Source organism: Oryzias latipes, chromosome 4 (assembly GCF_053564925.1).
Source record: "Oryzias latipes strain Hd-rR chromosome 4, Olatipes_Hd-rR_3.1".
Classification (NCBI taxonomy): Eukaryota; Metazoa; Chordata; class Actinopteri; order Beloniformes; family Adrianichthyidae; genus Oryzias; species Oryzias latipes.
The window spans coordinates 13,929,830-13,944,037 of record NC_136240.1 but is presented as its reverse complement, the minus strand read 5'-3'; the positions used below and the strand labels follow the sequence as shown (position 1 = coordinate 13,944,037).

Here is a 14,208-nt window from a genome sequence, read left to right as displayed (position 1 = left end):
GACATGTTCTTTGAAACACCTCATTAAAAACATAACATTGATGCACTTTTAGGTTAAAAAAGCAGAACATAGCATTTAGGTGAGTTATGAGAAGTGATGGTTGTTGTCCAAAATAACTGAAGATACACCATCCAAGCAAACATTTATTACTTATAAAGAAACAATCTCTGCAACGCTTTAGTGTCGTAATCTCAGCACATGTGAAAGGGTCACTTTTTATAGCCATAACGTATATAGTACCTGTGTGTGTGTGTGTGCATGTGCGTGCGTGTGTGTGTGTTTTTGTGTGTGTTTGCATGTGTCCCAATCAGATACATTCAAACGTGAAAGTGTAACATGACTGATGATTGGTCCAAAGTTTAAACAGTGGAGCTGACAAACCTTTGTGTATTATTTGAACTCTTACCACCTCAGACTTTTAAACTGTATAGAATGTAGTAAAATCCTTCACCGGCGCATATAATCCTTCTATCTCTGTTTATGTAGACAAAACGTTTGGCCCTGACTTGTACATTTTTTAAGTTTTACCTTTAACACATCTCTTTTTTATTCTCTAAATTCAGGTTAATCATTTCACTAAAACTATCTGGCCAGAGAAGATCTTATCAGCTTCTATGTCATTCTGTAACCTAACCTGCACCCCTCACCCAACCACCTTTCTGCTCCTCCTTGCCAGCTACTATGTAATACTCTGACTCCACCCATCACCGCTTGCAAACATTTCAGCTTCAGCCAATCTGAGCAGCAGCAGAGAGACTGACTGAGATCTCAAAAAAGTGGACTGAGTTAGCAACACAGTTTATTAGGCTACTTGTTCATCAAGGGATATCTTTATCATCACTCTTATATAAAATGTATGGAATTACAAGCTAGAAGTTGTGCATGTCATTGTGTGCAGAGGTGGAACATTTTGCCTTCTTTTTGAGGAGTTTTACTTTGAAATAGGAATGTATTTTTATTTTAGGCTGTAGTAAATCACATGTGGTAAAGTTATGAGTGTCATCTTAAGTAGGGAAGCTTGACCAAGTGTTGTTGAGATGAGTATTTGCAAAAGAAACAAAAACAGATTTAAAGAAAAATGGCAAGAGACAAAAAGCATTGGTTTCATTGCTTATTCAGAAAGCAATAAATCAGTTTTAATATTTAATAAACAAACATCCTTATAGTACAACATGGCTGTGCTTGTTTTAAGTCATGTTTTTTTTCAAAATTCCTTGTGTCTTGACTAAAGATTTGGAAGCCCACCCATTTTATTAATAAAGAATCATCATGATACTTATTTATTTCATTAACTTCCTATTAAGTTAAAAGGAATAAAGTCAAACAAATAAATTAGTACATTTATTTACCTTTGCTTTTGTGCAAAAAGTAATAGAGAATCATTTTTTTTGTCTTTTTTTTGTGTGAGTTTTTGTGCTTTTATTTCTGTGAGGTGGGGGACCTTTCAGGTATATTTGCTTACTTTTCTCTGTCTCCTCCTCTGCTATACCATGGGGACGCAGGAGGAGGCAGGATAATGAATTCTCATGTCTTTGTGTATTCTTTTTTTTTTAAACAAAGTAGCTCAAATCTGATGTCACAACACTAACTGAGCCTTGCTCAGCCAATTACTGTCAGAGGCAAAAGTATAATTTATTGCATGTTAATGTGTGTGTGTGTGTGTGTGTGTGTGGGGGGGGTATAAAAGCCGTGTGAAGCCCGAGGCCGAATCCGCTCATATTTTCTCCAAAACAGTAGCAGACACAATTTGAGGAAGTAACTTGGCATCATGATTAAGTTGATTGATCAGATTACATTGATCAGCAGCCAGGTGTCTACGGTGGGTGCGGGTATACAGTGCTGTTTTAAAAATTAAACTAGATAATAGAAAGTTGAAGAAAAAAAAGTTGAGTAAAGTCAAAGAATTGTGGAATTCGTGGATAGATGGTCGTGTGCGTCCATCATGTACCAGTGCGCCCTCCTGCTCCCCCTGGTTCCAGTCCACCTACCTCCGCGCTCTCCCTTTGCACTCCGTGCACTCACGAGGAGGCTGCTCTCTCGCACACTTGCATCACCTCTCTTCATTTCCTTGTTCTCCCTCCGCTTTTAAAGTCCATCATTAGCGGGATTTACCAGCTGATATTGCCGAGGGACGAAACTGGAGGGTTTGAGGCGATGTGTCTCGGTCTCCGTGTCTGATTGGAGCGAAGGAAAATGATGTCAGACAACCGCATGCGCTTCGGATTGGAGAGAGCGGAATAAACAAAGCCGCGAGGAGAAGGACAGGTCTCCACATCTCCAGACGGTCCGACCGCGCACACAATCCAACTTTACGCAGGAGGGAGGGCGGCCCGGCGGCGCTTGCTTGTACGCTAAAGGCTGAAAGTACTCTGACCATGTCACGGTAATTGGTGAAGCTCTGTCGTTACGAAAAGATCAAGGGGACTAAGTGTCGCGTCCAACCCGGACTGTGCGCAGCTTTAATATTTAGAGGTCGTCCAACTCAACTTTTAGAAAATAAACAAGATCGTTCGCCAACAGCGTTCAGTTATCTCGTACGCGCAGTCATGTCACTGAAGTTCAGCCAAGAGCAGGAGACGCATCGGCGATGTCGTCCGGTGTTGTAAAGAAAGTTAAAGTTTAGCTCAAATCTCAGAGTTCGACAGTCTGGAGACAGAGCTGCAGAAAATTCAAAGAGAAAGTCAAGAAAAAACATTTGGGGCACTCGGAGGTGTGTTTGTGCCACCTCCCACCCAGGTGTCCCGCCGAGCGGTGCGCAACCTCCAGCTCAGGCCGGCTCTGCTGACATGCTGCCCAAAGTCGACACTGAATCCTTGGGACTCTCTCGATCGTATGGGGAACAGAGGCACATGCCAAGGAACATGCAAGGTAGGCTCTACCGTTCGTCTGAATCTTTATTAGACGTGCGGGTCTGTGAGTTCCCACGCACGAAGTAAAAAGTTGGAGACGCGGAAAGTTTGGTTAACTCTTCTGTCGGAGTGAGTTAATGCGCTGAGGTGAAGGTGTTCGCGGAGTCCTTCAGAGGTTTTTTTTTTTTTTTAAACTGAAACACTCAGTCTCAGCTGAAGTCTCTGTGATACTTCTTTAATGGCTTTAACAGCACGTGTTAATATCCAGCTTGGCGCATGATCAAAGGTTATTACGCTCAGCTGTCATTCATGCGGTGTGCGCGGCACAGAAAAAGAGAGCAATATTCTGATAACTTCACATTTTGCTTCCCTTATCTTCCTGGAATATAAAACGCGCACAATCAAAACAGGATTTTTACCAGAAACATTGAACAGACAATAACAATTCTGGGGATGCACAGAATTTTGAAGTTGTATTCATTCCTAAATTTTGTTATGTTGTTTTATTCATCACTTTATACGCATTCGGCGAAAACTATCCTTTCTTTTTGGTCAGTGAATTTCAGTTTTTAGAGGTTTCTTTATTTATTTTTTTACCATAAAAATAACTATAAGCTTATAAAATAAAAATCTTTTTGTAACATCTATTTATTATTTTAGAAATTCGGTGAACTGGCGTTTTCAATATTCAGTTAAAATATTCGATATCAAAAACGTACAAAGAAGAAAATAAAAAACCAATAAAAAAATCCTTTGTAAAATTATGTGGTTTCAAATGTCTTTGATTTTAATGCAAATGTGACCAAATTAGCATGCGTATTTCACAGATAGGGCATAATTATTTAAAGTCTCCAGGGCATACAGTCTTTTTTTTTCTTGATCCCCCCCCCCCCCCCCCCCCCCGCGCAAATTAGACTACACATGTAGCGGCGAACATTTAAAGACATTCTGACACTTACGCCAAGATAAACTCGCTTAACCCCCCAGTTCCCCCGCATGTCATTCCACAGCAATAAAAGCGGGCAATCAATTAGCCCGCTTTTTTGCTTTATGAGAGCCTGATAGCGCGCGCTCATTTAAGGACTAGGCAAGATCAAGCCTTGTTTGTTCAGGTTCGTTCTCCATTATAGATGTGAAACAAAAACAAAAATAAGATAAAATAATAAGGAAAAAAGTTATTTTTTATATATAAACATTATTTTTTTAAACGAACCTGGATAGGGGCCTGCAGAGTGTGGACGGTCTTGACCGACGTTGCTCTGCATCTTCCACCACAGTGTAATCTGATTACATCTATAGTTGAAATCTGCAGCACTAAAGGAACGAAAGCTGCATTAGATGCACATCTAAATTCACTTTGCGAGTGATTTAACATGAAAACTGCCACTTAGTAGCCTAAATGTACTAATAATCTGTAAGGATTTATTTAAATGGAGCTATTGATGTGATCGGCTGTGAGGTAATCGCTCAGATTAAACTACTTTAAAATTATATATTTACTTAAGGCTCCTAATGCTACATGGAAAGACTTTCTTTATATTTGTGGCGTCAAGGCCAGCTTCATAACATGTGGGCTACTAATCATATACGTTCACTCACATCAGATCTGCCATGGGCAAACATATTTTCTTGATCTAAATGTGTCCAAAAGTGGAGTTTTTGACCAAATTAAAGTGTCCCTTTTTTCGTTTGCGCGCTTAAAACCAAATAGGTTAAACGTCGACAACCGAGTTTCTGGATAAAAAAAGGAGGGGAAAACTCAGCAGAACTTGTTGCTTCAGTGAGAATAATAAACGCGGATCCCAGCAGAGCAATGCGCATTAACACACACTCGAAATGCTGTCCAATTAAAGAGTTTTGGAGAGCAGATAAAATGATTTCTTGAGCATTGCATGCGTAAAGGCCGTGGACACAGTCTGACCAAATATATCGTTTTTTTCAACCACATACTGTTTTTTTGTTTTTGTTAGTAGTTCTCTAAATGCTTTTGCAACAGCTGTAAATGTCAGTTTGGATGTTTTTCTTTGCCCTACCTCCTACATGCATTCAAGCATCGGCGCAAAACTAACACTGCAAATGCTCCGTTTATTTAAAAAAAAAAGGATTATTTGTATTATTTGACTCCCCAAAAATAAACATTAAAAATATAATAAATTGTGAGGTTTAGGAGCTTTTGACTAGTTTCATTTGTAAAATAAAAATGCCAAATTTCCTCTTTGTCGTTATTTTCTTGTCAATGTCAATAAAACGAACTTTTTTTCAGCGTAGAACACTTTAAACCTGCACAACCGACTTTAGCTCTGAATAAAATTATTCCACAATATTTCTGCAACACTTTTAAACGTAAAAGAATTTAAATGCATTGTCCTCTGGCGTTACGGCAGATTCTTCGAGAGGATAAAATGTGTTGGTTTTGGATGTTTTCGCACGCCTGCAGAGATAAGGGCTTCTCTGTGTCTTCATTTGTCTGTGGGCGGTAACATTTTCTCATCCAATCCTCAAGTCTAATATCTCCCCATTTCCCCTCAGCGATTTCTCGACTTAGACACATGCATATTTATGAGACTGACTTTCATGAGCCGTTTTATTATTATTATTTTATTATTATTTTCTTTTATTTATTTATATATTTCCTGCTCCGGTCTGCAGCCAACAAAAGGGAGGGCAGAATAACGGTCGCGTCCTTTCAACTCACATAAAAGTCGTGCATTCATCGTGGCCCCCTCACCCCTCCACCCCTCCTTGGATTAAAGCCTCAAAAGTGGGCGCAACTTTAAAATACTTCACTCAGTCGCGACGCGGGGTCTTCCCCTCCCGGTGGTTCACCCTGATGGAGGAGCGTGCGCTTTGGGGGGAAGAGAGTGCTGCGCACTGAAAGAGACTCCTCTGTGTCCTCTGCAGCCCCCCAATTAAAAATGATGGACTACTCCTATGACGAAGACCTGGACGAGATGTGTCCCGTGTGCGGAGACAAGGTTTCAGGGTATCACTACGGACTCCTGACCTGCGAAAGCTGCAAGGTTGGTGACCCTCTTCTTACATTAAACGTGTCTATATAGTTTGAATTTCTGCACTAAAAAAAAAGACTCAAAATTTCTTTCCTCCTACTTTGACTCAAGTTTTAAAAATAGTTGGCAATAGTATTTCTGTTTTACCTTTTTTTTTGCTGAAAATTTCTCCACGAGGTGTTAAAAACCTTTCTTTTTTTTCCGCAAAGTGCACCAAAGCAAATGTCTCAACATCTAGAGGCCAAAAGAGCAAACAATGTTGTGACAGATGATCCAATAAAGTTTTCCTTTTAGTGTCAGAATAGAGTGTGAAAAGTGGAAAAGATTGTATCGTAGATTTTTTCCGTCCACTTTTGCAGCAGCAAACTGTACAAAAAGTGTGTACTTTGCCTCGAGGCAAGGTACACAAAAGGGATGTTTGTGTTTGAACAAGCTGTCGAAAACTCTCATCACAAGTTCATTAGGAGCCAATCGGGATTGTCTGGAGGCAAAATTGTTTCCATAGAGGGGCTGTTGATGAGGCAACAATTTAATTTGAGCTCTGTCAACAACTTATTTGCCCGTCTGCTCCTCTTCTCAGCACCAGGCAGGTTTTTTTTTTTTACTCATCAATATCTAGTCTTTTTTACTGTTCAAGCTGTCAGTGCAAAATTAAGCTAATATACATGCATGTTAACTGTATAGTTTGTTGTTGTTGTTTTTCATCTAAATTACAGCTCAAAATGTTGATGCTGCAGCACACATTTCTTGCCTATGTGGTCATTATTCAAAGCAGATGTTATGGATTTTATCCTGTATTTTGACCTTGAAACGCTGAGCTTTCGCTTGAAGGGAGACGTCAGTGGCATCTCTGCTGCTTCTCACCCTCAGTACAGGCTCAGGTAGGGTGAGCCAATCCACACGAATCCAGACTGAAGCGCTCAGGCATTGTGCACGCACAAGCACACACGGTGCAGCGAAGGGGTGTTTTATGAAACGTTGTATATCCTTGTTGAAACATTAATGATATTGATAATCACCTGAAGCTTGTCATTGATTATATCTAAAATGTAGCAGTTTGTATGATCATCGGGGCTGGACTGATAAATCAGTCCGTTGGCACATTACAGGTTCATTTCAACATTAAATGCACTCTGTCAGCAGGCAGTGAGATGCATCTCCAGTGTGAAAAAAACTTCTCCTAGGCAAAGTCTAAAAACACCAGGAGTAATATTTTAGTCAGTCTTTTATTCTATCTTTTTTACTTGCATTTTTTAAAAAGTTTATGGTTAAAAAAAACTGTTTTTAATAAGTTGAGTCGCATTTCTGGTTTGCTTCGTAAACTCACACATGATCTCAGTCTTCACCAGACTTTTACAATCAGAATCCCTCATATTTTTAGTTTGTGCATAATCACAGAAATACATAAAGGTTCTAATCAAACAGTCCTTTTAAAATAAAACATGCAACGCTAATAAAGATGAAAAAAGTGATAAGATAACATCACTAATGATTGCATTTTGTGTATTTGTTTAATCTTACAGCTTTTAGATTTTAAACTTTTTTTTTTTACATTTATGATTCTAGTTTCTAAAAAGAATTAAAAAAGTTCTATGAACCAAATCCTTCTTAATGAGCATCAGATTGTAACATTTCTTGATTTGAACTCCAAATCGGATGCTGCCCCTGATATCCTCAAAGCAAATGTGAATCAATTTTGATTCAGAACACAGCATGATGTGGTTTCTTGGCTCTAACAAGTCAATATTCCACACGTAAAAATTGCTTGTACTTTTTTTTTTTTGGTAAAATCAGGCGATGCTGATGGTAAATTGAATCTGTTTGGTCAGATATTGACACAGACCCATTTTTTATTTTATTTTAAAGAGAGGGTTTAAAGATTCTCCTCCTTGGTTATAGGTGTAGAATACGTTAATACCATCTTCCTTTCATTTGATTTTCTCAGCTGCTGCTGGTAATAAATTCCATGTTGTGGGTATGAACTTCTGTAATCCCGGAACTGTGAATTATAGATTTAATTTATTGGATTTTTTTTGAACTCGTGTTCTTGTTTTTCAATAATTAAGTGAAGGGCTGAAAAGGTGCTTGCCCTGTAATTCCTGGAGTCTCTCTGTGAGCAGAGAGAAGCCAAGAATTAAATAAGATTTCATGCACATGTTGGCCGAGAAAAAGGGCACTTGAATACTGTATAAATGAAAATTTCAAAATAAATTCCTGAGGTAACATTTGTGGATTTACACATAACGTTTTGCAACACACTTTTGAAAATGTTGATATTTGTTTGTATATGTGTGCAGCATCACATCAGTAGAAATCTGGTTTGTTAGAATTTTGTGTGCGTGTGCGGGCCCCTCTCCCTCTGTCTGGGAGCGTGAATGGGCCAATTACCATCGTATTGCAGGGGTCAAGAGTGTTGACGTCTTAATTGGTTCTCTCTGCAGGGCTTCTTCAAGCGCACCGTCCAGAACAACAAGCGTTACACTTGTATAGAGAACCAGAGCTGCCAGATTGACAAGACCCAGAGAAAGCGCTGCCCGTACTGTCGCTTTCAAAAGTGCCTCACAGTCGGCATGAAACTAGAAGGTACGGGACTTTTTTTTCTTTAAAACCTTCTTTGTAAACATGAGAATTGTGTATTTTCACTCATCTTAAGCATGCGATTACAGTCTCATGATACAGCAAATCTGAGCATTGAGGGCACAGCAGTGCTCATGGATAATGAACAGTGGTGGAAAGTTTGGGATTTGTTCAGAGTGGATGAATAGGACTCATGCTGTCACATTCAAAGCTGTATCCAAACAAGCAGCTGTTACAACCGACTGGCCATTTTGATTTTAGTGATTTGTTTTTAAAATTTTCAAACAGAGCAGATGGTTAACAGCGCAGAGTCAAAGTTAATCTCAGTAGGATTTGTGGTACAACAAAGTATATTTACTGTAGAAGTGCTAATAAGTAAAACTGTTAAGTATTTAAAACATGTGAAACGCTCCCAAAGTAAAAGTTCCATAAACGTGTTTTTAATATATGCTGTATTTTTTTTAAATATGTAAAGTAAGTATGATTAAAAACATTTCAATAAAACATGCTAAGTTTTCATAAAACCTTTCTCTTGACAGACTTTAAACATTCATTAAAAGAAAAAGTACTTTGAGCAGTAATGCTGCTTAAATCAAATAGGTTAAAAAGATCAAATAAATGGTTTATCATTAATCGTATTGTGCAACTCTGAAATATTTAAACAATATTCACTGTCGTAGGATTTTGATCTTCTATGCATTTGTGCAATAAGCCGTCACCAAAATCCTTTTTCTTTTTTACTGATGTGAAACTGAGCCGACTTGTTCAGATCCAACTTTCCCTTTTTCCTTCTGGGAAACTTAAAACTGACTTTTCTTAATTATCAATTTGCAGGTGAATTGCTTCCTCCGTATTGGACTTATCCAGCGATTCAAAATGGTTATCGCCTGCTTTGACACAATGATTGCTACAGAATAAAGTTTCATTTATTTAGAAATTCAAAAGCGATCGCCTCAGTAAACTATCCACCCTCGAAAATAGATATAAAGAACCTTGTGAAATGAAGCCTTTACTTTCGACCACTGTGATGATAGCCAGAAACAGCTTTTTTGGTATTTAGAAAAGGGTCAAAGGGAGTGGGGGGGTGGGGGGGTGGGGGGGGGGGCACCAGGTAGCAGCTGTGCACTTAAATTTCCAAAGCAAAAGATAAAATATTAGATTTGGCGGATGGCAAAAACGGTAATGATGATGCTTTTGGCAGGCTATTTCAAGACCTCTTTGTTAAGCATAGCTCAGAATCTTTTTTTAAATTTGGTTATTCAGGACTGACTGGAAAGGAGGGAGAGAAACCTCCATTTACTGCTCAGAGATCATGCTCAGAATTAACCTATTTTTTTCACGTTAGTTGACACGTTTCATTCTGTAATTACTCATCATGGCATGAACAGAGAATTCTGAAGGTCATCTTTTAACTGTGCTAAAATCGAAGCTTTAAAAGGAAAAGTTACAGGTTAAAACTTACACCTTTGCCCTCTAATTTTTATCCAATGTTGAATTGATGAATTGTTGAATTTTCTTAAAACACCACATATAATTCACAAAAGAAGAAAAGAATTTCAGAGTACAAAAGAAAAAAAAACTAGAATACCATCAACCCTTTTGGAGATTTCTTCCTTTGCCTGCCATGCATCTTTTAATTAATTGCTGTTAATTGTGAATGGCCGCTGGCCACAATGTCCCGGCCTGTCATTTCTAAGCTAATACCTATTGGGAGGAAGAGGAGGGAGGGGGGTAGTGTTTGATTTGTTTTGCCGGCGGTAACTTTCCGCTCGAGGGCAAGACGGGCCCTGCAGCGCTCTGTCAGGTGCCAGAAGCTCCAGTGGCCGACTCCTGCCACATCCAGTAAAGACCTCCCACACAGAAGAGCTGACACCCCTCAACCCACACGAAAACTCACATGACATACAAACACACACATGCACACAAACACAGGTCTTCCTGGTAAACACACAGATGTGCTGGGAAAAAAAGTGTTCAGGGAGTGACAAGCTACAGGAAAAAAGCCATGATTTTTGTTAGAAAAAAGGCTATTTTTTATCCTATTTTGTCTGCAAGAATAACCTCTTTATGTCACACAGAAGCTTGCAGACATAGCAACATATTTAATAAAAAAATACACAAAGAAAAATCAAAATTTCATTACCCTGTTTTCTTGTTCTCTTTTTATGTTAAAGTGTGCGTCAGTGTTCTGTTTGTTGACTGTCGAGCAGTAAGCCAAATGTTTCACCTTTGAGCTCACTCGCTAAAGAGTTAGCTGTAAAGACATGAGTATGACTTTTTTTCTGTTTAGGCGATAATGGGTCCTAATTATCTTGATTAGCTATCAAGTTGACCTATATAGAACTAAAGAAACATCGTCTACTCTAGGTAATTCAGTGTGCAAAAATCTCAAGATGTGTTGAACTGATAGATATATATATTTTTTTTACTACTATGATTTGGCCTCATTATTCACAGGTTGATCGTGTCCCATGAGGCTGAGCAGTGGCACATAAACACATAACTCTGACCTATATCTCCCGCTGTAAATCAGTTTTTTTTTTATCTCTGCCTGATAACAAAAGAAAAATGTTGTAACCTTGATACAAATCTGCTTTGGACCTAAAAAGGTTCAAAACTGCAGCTTTAGACATTATGGGAAGCAGCCTGAAAAAGTTTAATTTACAAGATGCCTTTTATAATTTGCTTGCTGTACTCCTATCACCAAATTTAGAATCCTTTTAAATGGTTTATTTGATGTTTTTTGCTAACATTAAAAAAAAGTGTTTGTTTTTGTATTCTTAAATAGTCAAACCTATTCTTGGCTATACTTCAGCCATATTTTACTGTGCCGGTTAAACTCCCATGCGGCCACAGCGCTCTCTCCTCAGTATGCTGTGCAGCATCTTTGTCGGCATTGTTTCATTGAGAGAACACGGTCTGATCCATTAGAACGTCATTCACTGGAGCTGGTGAAGCGTGCCATATCTGAACAGCTCCCACTGGCATAGTTTTCTTTTTTGCTCTCTCTAATAGTTGTCTTACATCACATGCTTCACTAAGCTGCCTAATATTTCCTCTGCTTGTGCATCATGTAGAAGGTAGAGCAGAACACCGTTATTAGCAATGCTGGCAGTTTGAACACATTTCAATTCTGCGGAGTATCGTCAGAGGAAGTAGGAGTTACACATTATCGTTACAGAAAAATACAAAAAGACAAAATAAAGGGGGTCAAAAATGCAGATTGAGTCTTTTTTAAATTGAAACAGGATGTAGTTTTGTTTTATCTTATAAAAAAAAGTAACATGATCCATTCTTCCCCCTCTAAAATCAGGCATCATTTTTTAGTTGTTTAGTTGCTTGCTTTTAAACACGCTGTTATCCTTCTTCAGCAAGTGTTCCTTTTTTATGCATTCTCATGCATGTAGTTAATCCCCCATCAAATGTTGTATTGATTGATTACTACACATGCAGAACCTCTGAAGAGTCGTTTAACTGAAATTAGCACCGGCAGCTGAGGCTTGTTCATTCCCCTCAGCAGCACTCCCCCTCTCTTTCCGCTTTTTATTTCCTCCCTGTCTCCATCTTTCTTGCTCTGATTTGTCTTCCATCAGCCTCCCAGTACCCACAGTGGAAACCACGGACCTGTCCCATTACATATGCATAGGTATCATAGGTATTCATGTGTGAGCAGTGGATAGGGCGCATCCGGAGCAGGGGCCAGGGCCCTGACATGACAAACAGGGTGTCAGCAAGACCCTGTGGGACCCATTAATATGCCGGCAGGCGACAGGGATCTTCACATGCGCACGTTTAATATTCCTGTATATTAAACGATCATAAATCAGAGGATATAAGCACAGAAGGCTGTATGTGTGTTCAGGTGTGTTTGTGAATATGCACAGGTGTGCGTAGGAAAGCTGTGTGCCATAGAAAGAAAATAAATGCAACGTGGGCATATTTGGGATTGTACACGTTTGATCTGAACAGAAGGTTCTGAACATTTTGGAGGAAGAGCAAATGGATGGTTGAATCAAGCTTTGTTTTTTTTAGGTTGTTCATTCATGTGAAGTTTTGTCTCAAACATAATTTTAAATAGTCCCAGCCACTCAGTCTTGCTTTAGTCCCAGAACTGACGAAACTACAACACAGATTATTTTCAAGTATTTTTATTTTAACTTTTTATTTATAAAAGAAAACCATGTTTTTATCATTTCATTTTTTTCACTATTATTTTAATGTTTTTAGCTAGTTGTCCACTTTCATATTTGTTTTTGCCTCTCTTTGTTCTAGTTTTTACTTCTCCTAGCATAAATGTATCCACCTTTGCATAACATTGTTCCGGTAAAAAAAGAAGGAATGTCTGTACGTGAATTTCCCAATTTTTAGCCAATTAAAATGCCCAGCTACCAAAATACAAATACTGTATCAACACTATAAATCACATTTTTTTGCACAAAGTTTTAAAACCTTTCAAAACAAGGCATTTTTGTTTTTTTCAACCATGCAAGATCATACGATTACATGGACTGTTTTATCATAAGTTGAGGTTCCCGTCACCCATTACACAGACAAAGGAACCCCCCCCCCTTCTTATTAATCTTGGTTAGATGAATGCAAATCACCTTGTTTAATTAAAACACATATGTGTGTGAGAGACCTAAACCCTTCAGTTCTAGAATTCATGATGTGCTGTTGGTCTCTGGGTCTGAATCAGGCAAAAAAGGCAGTCTGGGCTTAATTTTGTTTTCCCAGAAGGGTCAACTTTTAGTTTCTTAGCTCATTAATAACTCTGTTATAGAGAATCATTAATAGTTAAAGTTTTTTCTACAATAATAAATAATAAATATGTGAGAAAGAGCTCCTGATTCACTTTTTTAGTCTTGTTTTTTTAAAGTATTTTTGATTTATTTTGCAATTTATGGTCAGTTTTGGGATGAAGGTTTCTGAGCCTGAAATCGTAGTCACTATTTGGACATTTTGAAACATATGGGGAAATAGTTGTGTGAGTTTGAGTTGCGCTCCGTTTAAACTGTGGGGGCTCCTCAAGGTGGCGGAGCGTCTGGCACGCTCCCATCTCTCTGAAGTAGGTGTGTGATCTTTTTTCCAATTTAGCATTTTTGTGTTTTTATTTGTGTGAGAGACAGCCAGGGCGAAGATGTGTGTGTGCTTGCACACAGGCACGTATGTGCAAGACAGCGTGTGCAATCTGCCCTCTCGGCTGTACTTGTTCAGATCAGTGACAGGCACATTTTTGTGACGAAGGTCATTAAAATCCCTCCCAAGGCAGCATGGCATGCATCCGTGGGTGTGGGTAACCTTGCGCATATATGTCTTTGTGTGGGTGAATACGTGTCGTTGCCTCCGAACTTATATTCATCACCACACCTTCTCCCGCCCAACACCCCCCTCCAGTTTTTCTCCTCTGTTCTTTCATTCATCCGTCAAGACATCACTGTTTGGAGTGGAGTCAAAATGACTTGCTGCTGTCTGACTGTTCAGCGTGCTTGAACAGGTCAAATGTATGTGCATAAATTAGCATATTTAGTTTTGTGAAAGTGTTGCTTCAGACGATGTAAGGCCTTATCAAATTCGCTGTATTATCTTTCTCTGATTTTCTAGACTATCGGTATTAGTGTATTTTTTTTATTTTCCTACTGCATGAAGTCCCAGACGTCCGTTCGCTTTTTGCATGCTGGGCTCTGTGAGCCTCGTCAGAGTAAGAGGTAATTAAGTATGAATAATTAAAACCAGCTGCCCCCAACTGAGAGACAGCTTCCCCATGGCAGCAGTCG

General features: G+C 38.9%; 1 protein-coding gene across 1 annotated transcript in view; it reads left to right on the top strand.

The window, feature by feature from the left end:
• Positions 1-2,254: 2,254 nt before the first annotated feature.
• The window catches only part of nr5a2 (nuclear receptor subfamily 5, group A, member 2), a gene marked incomplete at its 5' end in the record, with an annotated part of 66,562 nt that continues 54,608 nt past the window's right edge, over positions 2,255-14,208 (top strand). The window contains 3 exon segments of the mRNA NM_001104828.1: positions 2,255-2,868; positions 5,751-5,869; positions 8,299-8,440. Coding sequence (NP_001098298.1) covers positions 2,787-2,868; positions 5,751-5,869; positions 8,299-8,440 — 343 coding nt within the window.